This window comes from Cibotium barometz, chromosome 43 (genome assembly GCF_041138505.1).
Source record: "Cibotium barometz isolate CiBa-2024 chromosome 43, ASM4113850v1, whole genome shotgun sequence".
Classification (NCBI taxonomy): domain Eukaryota; kingdom Viridiplantae; phylum Streptophyta; class Polypodiopsida; order Cyatheales; family Cibotiaceae; genus Cibotium; species Cibotium barometz.
This window is the reverse complement of record NC_141088.1, coordinates 13,491,235-13,512,344: the sequence shown is the minus strand read 5'-3', so window position 1 is coordinate 13,512,344 and position 21,110 is coordinate 13,491,235. Positions and strand designations below refer to the sequence as shown.

At 45.3% G+C, this 21,110-nt stretch overlaps 1 protein-coding gene across 1 annotated transcript in view; it reads right to left on the bottom strand.

Moving 5' to 3' along the window:
* LOC147613554 (polyadenylate-binding protein RBP47B'-like) overlaps positions 1–18,178 on the bottom strand; it is a 78,604-nt gene extending 60,426 nt beyond the window's left edge. Inside the window, exons 1-3 of the mRNA XM_086781539.1 lie at positions 17,909–18,178; positions 14,963–15,443; positions 13,975–14,057 (exon numbers count right to left, since the gene is read on the bottom strand). Coding sequence (XP_086637665.1) covers positions 13,975–14,057; positions 14,963–15,443; positions 17,909–18,163 — 819 coding nt within the window. The 5' untranslated portion in view covers positions 18,164–18,178. The remainder of the gene's footprint in view (positions 1–13,974; positions 14,058–14,962; positions 15,444–17,908) is intronic.
* Between the last annotated feature and the right edge of the window lie 2,932 nt (positions 18,179–21,110).

Here is a 21,110-nt window from a genome sequence, read left to right as displayed (position 1 = left end):
ACCTTTTGTGGTTGAAACGGATGCCAGTGATTATGCAATAGGTGCGGCCCTATTCCTCTAGTTGGTCGATGTGCTTTAGCCCTTCTTGGTATCGTCGGCACCTTTGCCTCTCTTCATGTGACTCGAGTAGATCCTGTAATGGGTTCTTCAACTCCATGGCCTGGTACACGATAAATCTTGCATGAATGTCGGCCATGAAGAGTCATTACACCACCAAATCATAAAATTGAAATGAATGTAACTTTTACAACCATACGTTAAAAAGGTCTTTAAACCGGTGCCACTTTTCAATATCTTCAAAGTGACTCAAATGCAACAATGGTTTTTGTGACCGATTTCATGCCGTCGTAATGCCAGATTTTTGTAAGAATCCTTTGTGAGTTGCAATTGTTTCCAGGATGGGAGACCTATAGCATTTGAAAGTAAAAAGGTTTCAGATGCACAGATGAGGTATCCTACCCAAGAAAAGGAGCTTCTTGCAGTTGTCCATGCGTTGAAGATCTTGAGACACTATTTGTATGGGTCTCGATTTGTAGTCTGGATAGATCACCATTCGTTGAAGTATATTTGTGATCAGCCTGACCCGAGGGTCGGAAGGCCAGATGGGTTGACCTCATGCAGGAGTTTGACTTTGAGATCCATTACCGTAGGGGAACAAACAATCGGGTTGCTAATGCCCTTAGTAGGATCCCGAGGTTAATGCTATCTCTTTTGCTGAGATAACGACTGACTTTTATCTCTCTCAAAGGGCGTTGCCAACAAGATTCCCATTTTGGTCGAATCTGGCAATTGGTCCAAGTCAGAAGCAGCCTGCAAGATCCAAGTACTCCGGACACTCCAGTGAGTGCTGCTGAGAGAAAGATATTGGAAAAGTATTCCATTAGAGATGGATTACTGTTTAAGGATTGCAAGGTTTGTGTGCCCAGTGATATGGACATCCAAACTTTGATATTGCATGGGTGCCATGATGCACCTAGTGCAAGGCACCCGGGCATACATAGAACCTTAGCCTTGGTTGGCCGGCATTTTTATTGGCCGTGCATGAAGGCCTTTGTCGAGGATTATGTGCGGAAGTGTTCCCAGTGCCAGCTTAACAAAGCTGAAAGGCTTAGAGCTGGTGGATTGTTACATCCTTTGCAAATTCCTGAGAACAAATGGCAAAGTATCTTGCTGGATTTTGTAGTTGGATTACCTCGGACTAATAGGGGCCATGACTCAATCTGGGTTGTTGTAGACCGATTGACGAAGGTGGCAAGATTTATCCCTACTAAGTCGACGGTGACGAGTCACGAGTTGGCTCAGCTCTTTGTGGAGCAGTTGTACAAGCTTTATGGACTGCCTAAGGAGATTGTCAGTGAGACAGGGATCCCAAATTCACTGCACAATTTTGGCAATCCGTATTTTCCAAATTGGAAACACGCTTGAGTATGTCATCTTCGGATCATCCTGAGTCGGATGGTCAGACAAAGAGGACTAACTAGACTATGGAGGATATGTTGAGGGCGTATGTCTCCAAGAGACAGTCTAAGTGGGAAAGGTACCTCCCATAGATAGAGTTTGCTTATAATAGCAGTAAGCATGCGGCTATTGGTTATAGCCCATTCATGCTTATGTATGGTTATCAACCAAAGTCACCTATAGCCGTTGGGTTAAGGGGAGTCAAATTGCAATCAACAGTAGACTTCTTGCAAGATATGCAAGACATGCTGAAACTTGCAAGGGAAAGCGTAAAGAGTGCTCAAGATCGCGCTCAATTTTACGCCAACCAACCAAGAACTCCTACAGCCTTACAAGAGGGCATGTGGGTGTATCTTAAAGTCCCAAAGGACTCTAAAATGATGAGAACTGGTAAGGTTTACAAGTTGTCTTCTCGATGTTGTGGTCCTTATCAGATCACAAAGAAGATTAGTGAGGTAGCTTATCAGTTAGCACTTCCTTCTGGAATCAAGATTCACCCTGTTTTTCACATCAATCGTTTTAAAGGAACGCCTGGGTGAAGGTGATGAGATTGTCCCAGTGGAGGAGATCCCTAACCTAAAAGATATGACTAGGTATATTCCCTAAGAGCCCGAGTTGGTTCTGGATCAACGTACAAAACGGTCTCGGAATACCATTTATTCAGAGTACTTGATCAAGTGGAAGGGACGGTCTGTGGTCGAGGTTACATGGGAGTCAATGCGTAGTTTGAAGAGTCCATTCCCTGAATTCATTGTTGAGGACATCAATGGTTCGTAAGGGCGGAAGTATGTTACCAGGGCTAACTAGGGTTAAGACCCTTGGGTTGGGTTAACCATAGCCCAGGATTAGGCATCTTAAGTGGGGGGATTAGTAGCTTTTATGAGACGTGCTATATTTGGCTCATGGTTAATAGGAAGCCTATATAAGTCACTTTATGGATCAATTTTGAAAGAGAGCTCCTCAGACTTGGACTCGAGGCCTTGAGACTACTCCGTGCTTACATCCGATGGGTGTGTACTGGTGGTATGGGACGCCAAGGACTTTGCACGTGGAGCCATGTCTCGGATGCTACTGTCCCCCTTGCTGGGGGGTGCACCTGAATGGCTCTATGGTTGGGCGGTGAGCTTGATGCTATGTCTGTTTGTTTCCATGTTTATGCTTAATCGTAGGGTTTATCTGGTTGGGGCTTTACAAATGGGGCCTATCTATGAGGCTAATATGGCTTGTCCTGGGTATGCAGAACCCGTTACCCCTATCAAGGTGAGGCTTCATGTGCACGGTTACATGGACAATGAGGAGTTTTATATCATGCCACTTGATGGGTGTGATGTTTTGTTGGGTATGCCATGGTGCCATAGGGTACATGCGGTGGTGGATACGTCATAGTCACATTCCTCTCTCCCTCCCCCCCTTTCTCTCTTTCCCCCCCTTTCTCCCCTTCTCTAGAGCAAGGCTAAAGTCGGAGCAAGGCACTTCTCAACTTGGTCCTCCACAATCAATAAATTTTAATCAGTATGTTTTTTTTTTATTTGTAAATAAACCTTCTTCTTTTTTAATGATCATTGACTTTTTTTAAAAAAAATAGATGGGAAGCTTCTTAATTAAATTGCACCTTTTTTATTAATATAACAAGTCTGTTTTCAATTAATCCCTCTCTTCTTCTTATTGTGCTGCATTCATTAGTTTGCACTAATGGCATTCTATGAGCGACGACGTGGTTGTCGTTCATGCATGGCTGAGCGACAATACATCGAGACTGCTCATTGACGATGCCCTTTGCCTCTTCGAGAGAGCCCGACATTGCAAGAGGCAATCTCTAAGAGGGCTCGACGATGTCATTGCTCTCCTATGAGGTTTTGGGATGATGAAGATTGCTTGCTATCGCAAATGGTTCCAAGACACACTCGAAGACGAGTCCCCATATGGCGAAACCTACAGCTTGTAGAAGAACCTATTGTGGTCCTAGTAGATGTTGAGGCACCTACCAGTCATGAGGATTTGGACAATAAAGCTCATGTAGAAAGTCACCTGTTGTAACTTGTATTGCCAAAAACTATTGGTAATGTTGAATGAATAAAGAATTTTATTTTTCTCCGAACTTTGTCGGCTCTATTGTGTACTTTCTTTTTTTAGCATCTCCTGGCACGTTGTCCTTATTGTCCATTGCAATGACCCTTGTTTCTCGAACCTTCTTTGCAGTCTTTGCATCCATGGCCTCCATGGATCAGTCTCATTCCACCTCAAAGAAGTCTAAATCTACGGAGTGGTCTTGGTGGGATGAGGTCTTGGCGGAGGGTGCCTACAAAATAGGAGACGCGAAAAAGTGGACATGCAAATATTGTCTCCTTACGAAGTGAGGTATTGCAACTCGTATTCGAGCACACCTCCTTCATGAGCATGGACAAGACATTGCATGCTGTACCAATATTGCTAATGAAGCACGAGAGGAGCTTCGTTAGAAAGACGAAGCAACGTGGGCATCTTCATCGGCTCGGAGAGCAAGGGTGGGAGTAGATCCTTCCACATATGTGGGCACTTCCAGGACAAACCTTTGGAACCACTAGGTCTTTTCTCCAGGCAGAGTACACTTCAGAGTAGATGGGACCCAAAGAAGAAGGAGGTGGTGGATGGTAGTGTTGCGCGCTTTTTCTACCATGATGCCATTGCCTTTCAGGCTGCTCGTAGCTTCTACTTCAAGGACATGGGGAGCAAGATTGCAGAGTATGGATCCACCTACACTCCTCCATCGTCAAAGGCATTGAGAACCACCTTACTAGCGAAGGAGAAGGGCACAGTTGCTGCAACAACAGAGATTGTTAGGTCCTCATGGGACAGGAATGGCATCACACTTATTGTAGATGGCTGGAGCGACACTCGGTCCAGATCCATTCATGGTGTTTTTGCCTATTCTAGAGGGCAGTTTTACTTTATCTCATCGCATGATCCGTCCGAGACAAAGAAAAGTGCAGAAGCACTCTTCCTAGAGTGGTCAGCATGTCAAAACATGCAGCGGAAATGATAACCAAACTTGGGTCCACAAGAGCAAGTAGAGTGCAGAAAATAGACAGCACAAGAAACACTGAGAGATAGGTGTGTAAACTCTTCTCTATACACAAGAAACACTGAGAGATAGGTGTGTAAACTCTTCTCTATACACAAGATCCCGTACAAAACTGAATGATAATATGGTGAGGAGCATGGGGCCTATTTATATGCCCCATGGCTGCAGTCGGCCAGCGCTTGAGAGCTCTCCACGACTGCATAAAGCAGTCGGCCAGCAGAAAATGTCTCCACGACTGTAGAAAGCAGGTCGGCCAGCATCAGCACCTCCACGACTGCAGCATAGGCAGTCGACCAGCCACCAAGAGCACATGAGGTGCAGTCCGCCAGCACCAAGGGCTCCTGCCAACATGTGGCATCCATCCACACCATGGAAAAATGGGAAAAAATGGGGAAAAAATACAGGGAGTGAGGAAAAATGATAAAACACCTATACAAGGCGGGCACACCCACAACAGAAACCCTGGTATCTGATTAAGACAGGAGATGACTTCTAACACCCCCTCTCAGCTCTTGGCTGTGCAATCAACCCAAGGGAGCTGGAGTGCCGCCTGAGCGTAGCCTGAGGTAGAGACTTTGTGAAGAGGTCCGCCGCATTGTCCTCCATCGAACAATAAAGTAGCAAGATGTCACCAGCCAAGATCTTCTCACGTACAAAGTGATATTGTATCTCTATGTGCTTGGTCCGGGCATGGAAGACCGGGTTCCGAGCAATAGCTATACAACTCTAGTTATCGCACTGGATGCCTGTGGGCTCCTTCTGTGGAAACCCAATCTCGCCTAGCAGCCTCCGCAGCCATACAACCTCGCAAGCAGCACCACAAGCAGCCCGGTTTGTGTTTGGGTCCATCGGCGAAGTAATAGGCTTGCAGTTCTCCATCCCAAAGGCCTCAAGCAACTCATGAACATATCGCTGCTGAGAGACGAAAAACCCCCTCTGGGTCTGCCAGATCTCCAATCCCAAAAAGAAGTGGAATAAGCCTAAGTCGGTCATCTCAAACTCTTTTGACAAGGCAGCCTTCGTCACACCAATGTGCTCCACATGACCGCCGGTGAGAATGAGATCATCCACATAAAGGATGATAACCGTGACCATGCCGCGTTCCTGAAAGAGATACAGGTTAGGATCTGCAGCCGATCTCTGAAATCCAGTCCGAACAAAGAAGGAATCAATCTTCTGATTCCAAGCCCTGGAAGCCTGCTTAAGACCATACAAGGCCTTACGTAACCTGTAAACCATCCCTTCTGATCCTGGAACAATAAAGCCTGGAGGCTGCTCAACATACACCTCCTCCTGCAGGTCACCATTAAGGAACGCAAATTTTACATCCATTTGATACACGGGCCACCTCTAAGAAGAAGCAAGGACAAGAACGGTCCGAATCGTGGACATCCGTGCTGTCGGTGCAAAGGTATCCTCGTAGTCGATGCCTGGCCGCTGAGCATAACCTTTAGCCACAAATCTGGCTTTGTGTTTGTCCACCGACCCTCTGACGCATATTTGGTCTTAAAGACCCATTTGACACCAATGACTGACTGTTTCGACGACCTCGGTACCAACTCCCATGTGGTGTTCTTCTCGATGGCATCAAGTTCCACCTGCATGGCTTTCCTCCAAGTATCCTCTGTGAGGGCTTCCTTGACGGAAGTGGGCTCCTTGTCCCGCATAATACGAGACATCAGAGCATAGTTTACCTGAAGAAGCTCCGCTGTATTGCTTTTATCTCGGACTCTGTGTGATCTTTGAGGGCCGTCCTCTGTGGTCCACTCGAAGGGTAACTCCGTGACACCTGACTCCCGAAGGGTGTCCAACAACCACCTAGATACTCGAACAGATCGTGGAGCCTCCTGTGGTCGCGGGGGCTCTACTCCAGCTGCGGGCTCAACCTCCTTTACTGACTGAGGTTGATCAACTGGAATAATGGTCTGGGAATCATCATCAAACTCCTCTGGATCTCCAAGAAGTGGCGGCTCCTCGATAGTGGATACTGGAACATGCTCGTCAAAGACCACATCCCGGCTCACAACAATCTCGTTCCTATCTGGATCATACAATCTGTATCCCTTGGAAAGAGAATTATACCCCACAAATACAAGCTTGCGGGACTTGGAGTCAAGCTTCCCCCTCTGCTTCTTCGGAATATGTACATACGCATCACTCCCAAAAACACGGAAGTGCGAGACATCAGGTTTCCTTCCAAAGTATGCCTCAAATGGAGTCATATGAGGTACTGAAGTCATCGGAGATCGGTTGAGGGTATGGACAGCCGTTGCCACAGCCTCTCCCCATAGTGGACGAGGAAGATCACGATGCTCCAGCATGGTCCTTGCCATCTCCACCACAGTCCTGTTCTTGCGTTCTACAACTCCATTCTCCGAAGGCGGTCCTGTATTGGCCAGTTCCCTCTTGATGCCATGATCTGCACAAAATCTGAGAAATACAGTCGAGGAGAATTCACCTCCTTTGTCAACCCTGAGAGTCTTTACCTGAAATCCAGACTCTTTCTCCACCATCACGTGCCAATCCTTGAACCGTGCAAAAGCTGGGAAGAAAGAAAGTAGACCCACGTGAATCTGGTACAATCATCAACAAGCAGCATAAAGTAGAGAGATCCTCCCAAAGATGATGTCTGCTGAGGTCCACACAAGTCAGTGTGAATCAACTCCAATGGTTTCGAAGCCCACCTGGAAGCCTGCTTCGAAAAGGATTCCCTGTGCTGCTTACCACGTATGCAAGAACTGCAACGCCCTCGCCTACTGCCAACATCTGGCAAGCCAACCACCATCTGGTCTCGGAAAGCTCCCCGCAATGCATCCACATTTAAGTGGCCAAAACGAAAGTGTCACAAATCTCCGACCTGAGAACCTGTCAACGAGGAGAGTGCAGAGAGCTTGTAGATACCATTCTCCACACCGCCTTCCCAAACAACCCGGCAAGTCTCACGGTCCCGTAGAGCAACTGAATGCTCCTCAAATTCCACCCGAAAGCCAGTCTTGCATACTTCATGCACTGACAAAAGATGAAAACCCAGAGCAGGGACATAAAGAACACGGGAAGCATGCTTGCCCCCCTTGCCATCGGGAATAATCTCCATTCGGCCCTCACTATGTATCGGAATAGTGGAGTTGTTGCCAATAAAGATGCGACCTGACTGCCGTTTCAGATCCACAAAGAAGTCACGGGACGGAGTCATATGCCTGGAAGCACCACTGTCAAGAATCCATTCCCAGGTATCCTTCGCGGTGAAGCCACTCCCAATATCTATCAAGAGCCTAGGGCTCTGATACCATGTCAAAATATGCAGCGGAAATGATAACCAAACTTGGGTCCACAAGAGCAAGTAGAGTGCAGAAAATAGACAGCACAAGAAACACTGAGAGATAGGTGTGTAAACTCTTCTCTATACACAAGATCCCGTACAAAACTGAATGATAATATGGTGAGGAGCATGGGGCCTATTTATATGCCCCATGGATGCAGTCGGCCAGCAGAAAATGTCTCCACGACTGCATAAAGCAGTCGGCCAGCAGAAAATGTCTCCACGACTGTAGAAAGCAGGTCGGCCAGCATCAGCACCTCCACGACTGCAGCATAGGCAGTCGACCAGCCACCAGGAGCACATGAGGTGCAGTCGGCCAGCACCAAGGACTCCTGCCAACATGTGGCATCCATCCACACCATGGAAAAATGGAAAAAATGGAGAAAAATACGGGGAGTGAGGAAAAATGATAAAACACCTATACAGGGCGGGCACACCCACAACAGAGGCCCTGGTGTCTGATTAAGACAGGAGATGACTTCTAACACAGCAACCGTACAAGCGATCGGTGAAGAGAAAGTGATACACTTTGTAGTTGATGGAGAGAATGCGAACAAGGCAGCCGGCAGATTGTTGTGTGACAGATTTCCTCATATCACATTTTCTGTATGCATGGCGCACTGTCTCAACAATCTTCTCAAGGACATCGAAAAGTTAGACTGCATTCCTCCCATCATAGAGCAAGCCACCCAAATTGTATCCTTCATTTACAGGCACACTTTCTTGCTAGCTGAGTTCAGGAAAAGTCATCTAGAGATTTGCGCAAGTATTCAGACACTCGCTTCGGATACAACTTCCTCATGTTGGGATCCCTTAACAAGTGTTCTAGTGCCCTAAAGCAATTGATTGTGAGTGATGAGTATGAGAGGCATGCATTGTCTGGAACTGTTGTAGGGAAGGCATGTGCGTCAAATATTGGGAACCCTCTTTGGTGGGAGCAGGTGAGACGCATCATAGCTTTGGGGAAGCCGATCATCCACTTGTTGAGGATGACGGATTCACTCCAGCCATGCATTGGAAAGATTTACGAGGGGATGGACAAGATGGTGGAAAAGTTGGAGCACATTGAGCAAGATGAACAAAAATACCAGGTTTTAAGGAAGCTATGCATGCATAGATGGGATATGTACCATTCACCTATGCATGCAGCAGGCTTTATGGTTGATCCCTAGTTTCAAACAGGCAATCAATACACAGATTCGGAGGTGGCAGATGGATGGGGCATGATTTTGGAGAGACTTGAGCCTGACATTGCAAAGCAGAGAACTATCAAGGATCGACTGGCAGATTACAGGGCTTGCAAGAGGAGGTTTGGAAGAGCCAATGCTTTGGGAAATCGCTTCACCACTGATCCATGTGTTTGGTGGGAGGACTATGGGGCAGACGCTCCAGAGTTGCAACAATTGGCCATCAAGATTCTAAGCCAGGCGGTCAGTTCGTCTTGTTTGGAGCAACTATGGAGCTCATTTAGCCATATCGCTTCAAAAAAGCAGAACCGGCTTGGCACTCAAAAGACCAATGATCTTTTTGTGAGTGCCAATTTGCGTCTTCTTGAGCGAAATGAGAACCCCCAATCTTGGAAGCATTGGTCAAAGGAGGATGAGAAGGGTTCAGAGGCAGAGGAGCATGCCAATTTACCGCCTACACCGATAGCTACTTTGGGTGAAGCAAGGGATTGCGGCTCCAACGACTTTCTAGATTATGATGATTTGGGCTCAGACGATGTGCATCTCTCGCAAGTTTGAGTCTACTCATGAGTTCCAAACTTGGCTGATGTATTTGCATTGTACTTTCTATTCTAAATTCAACAAGAAATTGACTTCATCTTGAGGTGTCCTTTATGCAAATTTGAGAAAGTCTCGCTGTTGAGTTTGTAATTACTAGTTTTTGGTTCTGTGGTTTAATTTATCAAGTATATGTGCCATTTCCTAGCCGTTTTCGTTTCCCACGGTTGTCGTTTCCGTTTTCGAAGGGGGTGCTGTTTCTGTTTCTGTTTCCGTTTCCCGTTTCTGGTGACTATGCCTTGAATACACATCCAACTGGCCCATGCACATAGCCAAAAACACAGCCATAAATCAGCCCGTAAACTCTCCCAAAAACATGCTAGATATGCTCCAGTTACTGCCCTCTTAGGCTACAAATCCCTCCTCTCACAAGGGACCAAGAGTAGCACTCCCGGACACCCCATGAGCCGGAGAAAGAAGAGCTTTAACCTGTGTGCGTCTGACACCACCCACAAGCCTGTAAAAAGAAAGAGAGAGACAGAATAGTAGTCAACTCTCTGTCCAGCAGCACCCCTCTTCCCTGTTTCTCTTGCAACCTGTCACCCTCCACGAGAGAGAGAGAGAGAGAGAGAGAGAGAGAGAGAGAGAAATGAAATGAAATGAAATGTTATATTAACGTCTTTAAAAGGCCAAAGTGACCTATGAGACCAAAGTTACAACCATGTGACATTTGATACACTGTCTGGAAAAGAAAAGAAAGAACTGAAGGTAAGTATCTAGCCCCACAATCCATCAGTAGGGGGCATCCAGAAGCAGCAACTAGGGAGAGTGGAAAGCTAATGCTACTAGTCAAAATGGGGTACATGAGAGAAAGAAGACAGTCCTGTCGGCCTGCAATCCAAAACTGCGCTTCTATGCAGCCTAGCCGGTTGCCTAGAGAGAGAAGGAAAACGAGCAGCTGCAGCCCAATGCGCCAGCCTGTTGCAAGGAGGAAAAACACCTGATGTTCAGCTCATGTGCACCGCCTGTCAATTGCCCGCCAGCCTCCTTTTCCGAAACGCGATTCAGTCCCTGAGCGTGCAGCCAACCTCCACCAAAAAGCCTCCTCCACGTGCAGCTGCAGCCCGACTACTCCCAAAAAAGAGTTCTCTAAAAATATCGTGGGCCCTCCCCAAAAAGGGCCACGACCAACACAAAGGGTTCTTTTCTTCTTCTTTTTTAAGGTTTTAAACCTTTGTCCCCTCCAAACTATTGTCCTCCCCCCCATGGGAATATAAAAAGAGAAATTAATTTGCTCCTAGGGTTACCCTTGCCCCAAGTATGAACATTAAAAATATGTCTTGCTCACCAACCACCATGCTCACACATACACTGCACAAATTCACAAGGTCATGACACCCTATACCATCTGTATCTTTTTATCCTCAAGGAAAGGATGAAACTCAAAATGTGTACCCCACCTATGGAGGCAAAAGTAGATTGGTCTCCTGATTCCTCTACTTTTTCTCCCTCATGTAGAACTCTGGAGTAAAAAAAAGGTGCCACTAATGTTGTCCATCTCCCTCTGTACCCACCAAGCCCACCAATGTTGCTTGCATAATAACAATAGTGTTGCTAAGGTCAAAATCTGTTTCCCAAGCAAGGCCATCCTTTTTAGTGACCAAGTCATCGACTGGCACATCCTCATCTCATGGTCATCGCCGAGATGAGCATTCTATCCATGGCACGATTGTTATGTGCTTCATCAGTCATGATAAATCCCAAACTGATCTGTTGTTGTGGAAAAGATATTTCGTGTGCCGAGTGTAGAGATAAAGTGCTACTAAGTCTCGCTCTCCCACGCACACAAGTACAAATTCCGCTCTGATACCAATTGTGAAGTCCTCCACAAGACCGGCCGTAATCACAGCAGAAACAAAGGTTAGTACAAAACCAAAGCATGAGATAGCAAGGTAGCTCACCTCTAAACCAACAATCAGCATCCACCGATCTCCCTCGAGCCAAGGATAGGGCTTCCCCACAATCTCTGTTGCATGCGCAGAAGCCTTGTTGTACTTGATCCAAGCCTAAGCCTACTGATTAGGAACACTAATGCAATAACAATGAATAGACAACAGAGAGGAGAGAGAGATGGATTGTATTTTTAGTATATTGATATGGTACAAAAAGATGTATATGACTGGACAACTGCTATGGCCTTTGGCCTTCCAAAAGAAGATTGAATTCCAATTTAATGTACCGACTGTTGACCTCTCCCCGTAAGGGATCACATGAACTATGACTGAATTGTGCCAAAATCATCTCGGGCCCCACACGCTAATGCAATAACAATGAATAGACAACAAAGACAAGAGAGAGAGAGATAGACTATATTTTCAATATATTGATATGGTACAAAAAGATGCATATGACTAGACAACTGTTATGCCTTTGGCCTTCCAAAAAAAGACTAAATTCCAACTTAATGGACTGACTGTTGACCTGTCTCCATAAGGGATCAGATGAACTAGGACTGAATTGTGCCAGGCTCACTCAGGCCCCACAATGTCAGGACAAGGTGTCCAAGGGTAAAGTCTACCTACTCCCTATTCCTCAAAGGCTTCTCATGGATATTCAATATTTTCTGCGAGTCCATAGGAAATTCAATCTGACCCTCAAATGCTGCCTAATTAGGGATTAGATGAGATTAGCCATGTCCACGGTTGTTCACATGACAATCCCATGGACTCATGTCTAACTCCGGCGTCCCATACTACCGAAGCCTGCCCGAAGGCCTTCAACACGCCAATGTAGTCACCATGTGCACGACATGAGCTTGTCTGCTCTCTTGGTCCAAGCCAAACCTTCACGGCTGCATCTGCATAATAACCCAAGCCCTCACTTATATAGTGATAACTACACCATAAATAGCTAACCTGCTATAAACAGCCATTAAGCCTATTTTATCAAACGGATTAGGTCCCTACGCTGTAGATTAGTGTCCAGGTACATAACACAGTTCCTAGCTGTGTAGTCACATATATGGCTGCCCTTGTTTTCAATAAGGTGGTAAGATGCATATAAAGAGCCCATGTGTTGTCGTCCAGCTCGATAATCTTGCATACCAATGTCTAACTCCGGTGTCCGTTCCTAGCTAACCTGCTATAAACAGCCATTAAGCCTATTTTATCAAACGGATTAGGTCCCTACGCTGTAGATTAGTGTCCAGGTACATAACACAGTTCCTAGCTGTGTAGTCACATATATGGCTGCCCTTGTTTTCAATAAGGTGGTTAGATGCATATAAAGAGCCCATGTGTTGTCGTCCAGCTCGATAATCTTGCATACCAATGTCTAACTCCGGTGTCCCATACCACCAAAGCCTCCCCGAAGGCCTTTGACACGCCAACCTATGTACTCGCCATGTGCACGGCACGAGCATGTCTGCTCTCCTGGTCCAAGCCAAACCTTCAGCACTACATCTGCATAATAACCCAAGCCCTCACTTATCTAGTGATAGCTACACCATAAGTAGCTAACCTGCTAATAAACAGCCATTAAGCCTGTTTTATCAAACGGATTAGGTCCCTACTCCGTAGATTAGCGTCCAGGTACATAACACAGTTCCTAGCTGCGGTCACATATGGTTGCCCTTTGTTTTCAATAAGGTGGTAAGATGCATATAAAGAGCCCATGTGTTGTCATCCATCTCAATAAACTTGCATACCAATTTGGGAATGGAGGGGGGAGGGGGGGGGGGTGTTCATATTACCTAAGGGGGTAGATTTTGTGGCTGTTTCCAGCTATCCAATTCCTAGTGGCATGTGGCTGCCCTTGGTTTTGATATAAGGTGTAAATAAAGAGCCCATGTGTTGTTATCCATCTCAATGATCTTGCATACCAATGGCTATCTCCTCCTTATACGAGGCCAAACAAATGCACGCAGGACAAAGCCAACAGCCATGGGTGCGGAGTAGATTTTGGGGCTGTTTCTGTAGTGGCATGTGGCTGCCCTTGGTTTTGATATAAGGTGTACATAAAGAGCCCATGTGTTGTCATCCATCTCAATGATCTTGCATACCAATGGCCATCTACTCCTTATAACGAGGCCAAATGTATGAAGGACAAAGCCAACAGCCATGGGAGCCACTGATGCCTTCTGTCAAGCTACTTCTTGTCCTTGGACAGGGAAGCTCTTTCCTGATCACAATTTTTGGGGTGGAACTACAGACTAGAGAAAGCACTTGTTTGAGCAGTACAAGAATCTGATTTTTTCAAATTTAAAAAAAAAAACACACTTTTTGAAGCCAAAACAATGCTTCCATGTTACAAACAACACTCAATGCTTACAATGAGACCTGATTTGGAAATCTTGTCCCAATTCAGCAAACATCCTATATCATACACAATAGAAAGGTTAAGTAAAACAACACCGTGGTATTATTTGGATCGTTGTCATTCCCAAAAGTTTCAGAGGCAGATGGTGGAGTACTATAAGCTGGTGATTGATACGAGCCTGCACTCAAGAAATAAAAAGCTTAAAAGTTACATTTGTAACAAATACTACACGCACACAAACAAACAAAGTAGCCCTTTGTGACAACTGCCATACACACTGGACAAGTTATTGGTTACATTTGAGAAAACTCACGCACAACTTACTCTTTGTGAAAACTGCCACAAATTGCCATACTTGGACAAGTCACACACAGGCGCACCCATGTGTTCCCCCCCCCCAAAAAAAAAAGCTCCTCAACACAACTGCTAAGCAATTATCCTTGCCAAGGTATTAGATTTTTTCTCTACTTTTATAGTAAAGTAGTGTGGGGGTAATCAAAAAGTTATTTGCAGGTTTTGAGCACGTAGGAGAACAACCACCTCAATTATCCTTGCCAAGGTATTAGATTTTTTCTCTACTTTTATAGTAAAGTAGTGTGGGGGTAATCAAAAAGTTATTTGCAGGTTTTGAGCACGTAGGAGAACAACCACCTCAATTTAGATAGGTACATTCATATTTAGGTAGATATGTAGATAGAATCTAGATGGATATTCATATCTCTCTCTCTCTCTCTCTCTCTCTCTCTCACACACACACACATATATATAATAGAGTGAGAGAGAGAGAGAGAGAGAGAGAGAGAGAGAGAGAGACACACACACACACACACGTATATAAGAGAGAGAGAGAGAGAGAGAGAGAGAGAGAGAGTAACATCATACAACCGGTGAATAATTGTCTAGCATTGACCCAACAAGGAGCAACACTTTTTCAAGGGTTTCAACTTGAACGAAGACAAGCACATCTACCAGATAGTTTTTAAAAAACTTTCTAAAATGTCATTAAAAATGTTTAGAAAAAGGGCTATTCAACACCACCCGTCCCCCCCCCCTCCCACTTTAAAAAGAAGGCTGATCTCCAACCTTTGGCAGTTGCTTGTTGTGCAAGAGCCATAGCTTTCCTCGGAGTGGCAGCACTGATCCGCATTGGTCTACTCGAACAGTACACACCATTCATTTCCGTCATTGCTCTCGACCTTTCTGACTCATCCCCAAATCTAACAAAGCCATAGCCTTTAGAGCGCCCGGAGCTGACATCAATGACCACCTTGGCTCCCCTTACAGATGAGTACCGCACCCTGAATAATTCTTGCAGAATGTAGTCAGTAACATCCAGAGCAAGGTCTCCCACAAAGATGGAATGATCAGGCTCCGCTTCACCTCTCTTGTCACCAAGCCCAAACGAAGCCCAATTCAGCCGAAACACTTGCTCCGACTGTGGCATTTGCGTGCCACTATACGCTTGCAGAATTTTCTCAGCAGCAGAATGAGATGTGAAATCAATAAAACCGTAGCCTTCTGGATGTCCTGTGAACTTGTTTCGTATTATCTTCACTGAGGTCACCTGAAAATCAAAGGAATGATTAGCCTGCTCTTTATACTATGAAAGGATGAGGACTGCAAGCAACATCTATCGATCAAAAGCGTGTCCAAGTTAAACATGAAATATGTGTTGTTGAATTGAAGTTGTAACTGTGAGGAGATGCACAAATGAGGAGAGGTTATGTAGCTTGTACTCTCTCTCTCTCTCTCTCTCTCTCTCTCTCTCTCTCTCTCTCTCTCTCTCTCTCTCACACACACACACACACACACGCACACAAACGAGCTCAATCTCCCTCATACCTTAATTCTAGTGTAAATCTCTAATATAATCATGCCAAGAATCTAACAGTTAACTCAGCTTTAACAAGGAGAAAGAGACAAAGCAATTCACCTAGCAAAGAGAGCTCTTCCTCAATTTTCTGCCCAGCCATGAATAACCCTGGCCACATGAGTATTTTTCCGCAGCCACCTTTTTGGACTAATTCCTTTGCTCATGCTATGACTATTCTCCCCCCAGCCCAATGTGTGCCAAGTGGCCCCTCTAGACCTTAATCTTTACACCCCTTTGGTATACCTCTTATTTTATGCCTCAATGAATGTCTAGGGCCTAACCCCTAGACAATTCTTCATTTAATTGGGCCTTACACCCAAATCATGGCCACTTGCACACACATTGGCAAGCCTTCCAGGTCTCCTCGTTATCTACCTTAGCCATAGGCAAATCCCATCACTACAGGATATGTAACACTACCCACCCCTCAAAAAAAGATTACATTCTCGCAAACAGTATCAGGAAGTACTTGCTCGAGCTCTATTGTGATTGAGGCTACACCTAGGAAGGCAGGATCAGTATGACACCACTCAAACCTCCATTATAGACCTTTCTCAAAAAAAGATTACACTACCCACCCCTCAAAAAAAGATTACTGTATCAGGAAGTACTTGCTCGAGCTCCATTGTGATTGAAGCTACACCTAGGAAGGCAGGATCAGTATGACACCACTCAAACTTCCATTATAGACCTTTCTCGGATTGATTCATGGAGAGATGAGATGCAGACTACACGACTAGGGAAATAGAGACACGGGAGCATTACTTGGACCGTCAGATGCCCAATTTGTTATGAGATACAGGGGAAATTCTGTTGCCTTTTCAAGGATGGCTTTGGTCCCCTCTTGCACGTGATGCATTTCAGAGACCAGAGATGTTTGGGCCTGTACTTGCTGGAGCTTGATTGTCATCAAGAGACCTTGATGACGGTACACCCAGGGATGCAGGATCAGCATGACACCACCCAAAAGCTCCATTACAGACTTCTTTGGCCCTCATCAGATGGCTACCATGACCACTCCCAAGGGAGCACACAGATAATAAACAGCACACCCAATCTTTGGCCCTCATCAGATGGCTACCATGACCACTCCCGATCTCATGATTTCCTGGCCCCATGCACCAGTGGAGTCATCAAAGAGAGACACGGGCCTTCCACAGAGCTAGACATCCCCCATCATCAAATATCAAAATTCGCCACCTGCCAGCTCCAGATCTGGGACATACCTCAGTCCCATAGAAAGGCACCACCACGAGAGGTGAGCTGTACTCCACTCATGAGAAGGGTGAGACGGGGTAATTACTACCCATTTCATTGGGTATGTATGTAGGGCCCGCGTACTGCTTCCTTTGGCAGATGTTTTTTTTTTCATCCAGTTTACTCATGGATTACATGTATCACCTTTTTGGTCTCATAGCACTTTTGGATCTTTCGTAGATGTTAATGCTCTCTCTCTCTCTCTCTCTCTCTCTCTCTCTCTCAGAATCAAGAGCTGCAAATATGCACAGTATGTGACGTGCACAAGCTTGAGACTGAAAACCGTGCCATTCTTTGATGCTGCCCAACATACTACGAGATTAGAGGCCGTTCCTATTCATAGAGTCTTTTTTTCTCTCTCAAACACACACACACACACACACACATTCTAACCAATCAGTCACTCTGCAATAAGGATTGCTGCCCCTTAGAGATTATGGAAGGTATCTTTCCAATGAAAAACCATTCTCTTCTCGAAAATAGGCTCTCTCCCCTACTCTTGTATCTTTCAAGACGGGAGTAATTGGTCTCTCTCTACTGTGGGGCATGTACGCCTGCACACCTCACCTAGCAGGATTTGTGCAGAACAAAGGCCGAGGCATGAGCTCTACCAATCCAAACATTTATGCAAGGATGAGAGCAATAACATAAGTATGAGGAGGACATGTTCTTAGTAACCAAGCTTGGGGGAAAGCTCAAGCCAAAGGGCGCCGAGGAGCCAAAGCCCATGGGCTTAGGACATGGCTATGATGTTAGCCCAGGGTGATGGGTTGGGTTTTTCCCAAAGCCAAAGGGTTTAAACTTAACTGGGTACTTAGCTAGCTCAGGGGTTATCCTGTGTTTCATGGACAGAATACTAAGAAGCCTAGAAAGGAGAAAGCAGAGCCTTGATGGGTTACCTCGTTTGTGTGCGCAAAGCAGGACTGCACGTAGCTCTCCTCCATCCAGTACCGGAGGTCTCCAATCCACAACGTCTTGACCTCCTCCAGCGTTTGGGGCTGGTAGTAGGGGTAGGACTGCTGAGCGTAGGCACCCTGCTGCTGCTGCTGAGCTTGCCATTGCTGCTGCTGGTACTGGTACTGGTACTGGTCAGCTTGCATGATCGTTGTTGTTTGTTGGCCCTTCTGAGAGAATTTCAAAGACGACACAGCCATCCTTTATATACCCTATGGTTGGAACGTTTCACACTTGTGTCCTTCCACCATCGGTCGTTTGGGCACATATGTAGACTTGGCAGTTATTTATAATTTGAAGGTCGTTTGGGCACATATGTAGACTTGGCATTTATTTATAATTTGAAGCAGGACATCATGTGTCATGAAGGTTTCAAATCTTGTTGGGGCCTAGTTTCCTGCATGGTTACTTTATGTCCATGATGTTTCTGTCAATCAACTTTTTTGTTTGGCTGAACGGTTGTCCATGGAAATTTTCTCCAACACTACAAAAATGAAATGAATGTGATGGATGTGAATAGATGCGATGAGATATGAGTGGATGTGAATGTGACGTGGTGTAAATAGATATCTCTAGATTTCGGAGCACTTGGCCAAGGACATTGGTAAAGCCCCCATAATTTGTTGGCCTTCAGCGACGGAACATGTGGGTTGTTGATGTTCAATAGGCCAAGCTTGGCAATCATAGTTTGCGGCAAGATATGCATCGTTATTTTCGGGCCTTCATCGAAAGAACTTGTGGGCCGGGAGATGGACATGGGAGATTCCCCATCCTTAAGTATGGACGAGGAAGACCTCCCTTAACTTCAAGGATTTCTTGCAAATTTTGCCTCGAAACCCAGGGGCACCCAAGTGTGTGAACCTCCTAAAGGTCCAATGGATAAGAGTCATGTCCCCGTACGGATAACATGAGGAGGAGAGGCAAAGAGGAGCTAATGGTCATGTGATAGAGATGGACACATGATAACTTCAAAGGATTTCATAAATCTAATTGGAGACTTGTTACGCTGAGATTTTGAAAGAGAAAAGTTTCATACTGCAAATATAGCTTATCACCTAGGTTTTTGGGAGCTTTTGTGGGATTTGAAAAGAAAGGCCAGAAATTATGAAGACCTAATTTTAGCATATCTTTCAACCCACTCTCCCCGTAAAGCCTAGGTAGTATGCAAGTAAGGGGGGGAAGTCTATACATAGCAAAAGGCATGTCAACCTTTCAAACATGGGACTTGGATTTGATTTTCTCACCATATACACAACCAAGTCTTGGCACATTAAGTAGAAGGTGTTCATTTGGTGGGCTCTTTGTGTCAATTGGCACGCCTCTTACGATCTAGCTTTCCCAACATTTTCACCATTGGTATTAAACCAAGTTAATGGTTACACAAAGTGTCTGCTTTCCTATAAACTTAGCTTAAACTCATTTCCAAGGGTCCTGCGAAAAGTATAATGATGGCATAATCCTATGTTACTTTCACATACTTGAGCACACACAACCCCATCGTCAATCCTATGTTACTTTCACATACTTGAGCACACACAACCCCATCGTCAATGGTTCATGCTTCACCCAAGGCTTGCTAGGGAACCTATTCAACACACTAGCTTGAACAATGTAATGTCTAAACAATCATTTGAGATGTAGATAAGACTTCTAACTATCTCTCATATGAAATTACATGTACAAGTGATGAATTGTCCCTCCATTGACATTTTATGATCAACTTCCATCAATATCAAAATTTTGAGAGAGCAAGACACCAGAGAGAGACCAGAGAGAGATGGATGGCTGAATTTTCTTCTATCTTCTTCTTCTCTACTCAACCAACATAATATAAAGATAAGAGTACACACTATATGGGTTAGCACTCAACTACTACAACATACAAGGGTCAATCCATAATGTGAACCCAACTAAATGAGCTGGCGCTATAACTATGCCAGTCTCTAGTAATCCAAAATGGTTGTCACACAGCCTGTCATCTCACTAGCCGCATATCACCCATAATCTCATCAACCATGCCAGTGGTGTAGATGCGGTAGCTATCACCCAGGTGGGTCGTCATTGTCCACTGTAACACTAGTTGAGCTCGATATCTCAACACACCCCCTCGAGCTCAACTCCACACACTGCACTCCAAGTAAGCTCCTAAACATGTGGAGCTTCTCTGTGCCCAATGCCTTCATGAAGATGTAAGCCACCTGATCCTCTGTGCTGACATATACCAGATCTGCATCTCCTACTAGAACCTTCTCCCTCACAAAGTGATAATGCACCTCAATTTGCTTCGTTCTAGCATGATATACTAGGTTACTGGCCAACTGTATGCTGCTCATGTTGTCACAATATATGACAACTGCCCTACCCACGGGCTCTCCCATGTCACCAAAAGTAGTTTTTGAAACCAAGCTACCTCACAAGCTGCCATAGAAGCACCCCTGTACTCTGCCTCTATACTCGACAAGACAACTGTTGGATGCTTCTTACTACTCCAACTCACAGCAGCACTCCCAAATGAGAACATAAAACCACTGGTAGATCTCATGTCTGCAATACTACCGGCCCAATCAGTATCTATGTACCCATGCAGTTGTATCTCTGTACCAGCCTCATAGAAAAGTCCATAATCAACTATGGACTTTATGTACCTGAGGATCCGTCTAGCCGCATCCAAGTGTGGCTTCCTAGGGGCCTGCATAAACTGACTCAAAAGTCCAACAGCATAGCTCAAGTCTGGCCTCGTAATGGTTATGTAGATTAAACTACCCACTATGCGCCTGTATGTAGTGGGGTCCTCCAAAAGCTCACCTGTATCTGTGGAAAGCTTTGTGTTCTGCTCCAATGGCACTAAAATAGGCTTACAACCTATCATACCATACTTGGACAAATGTCCAAGCCATATTGCCTCTGCAATAGCAAAATGCCATGAGGTGATCTCACCACCTCTATGCCTGTCAACAACAGGACCCTTTAATCTTCTTGAAGAAAATAATTAAAAACTCATAAATTATATCAAAAATTAAAACAAAGACTTTGAATTAAATTGAAAATCAAAGCACATGGCATAACATAAGGCAAGAGAAAGAATAACATCACCATCAACACAAGATTGGGTGCAATCTCCCCCCCTCCCCCCAGACGTGTGTGGCT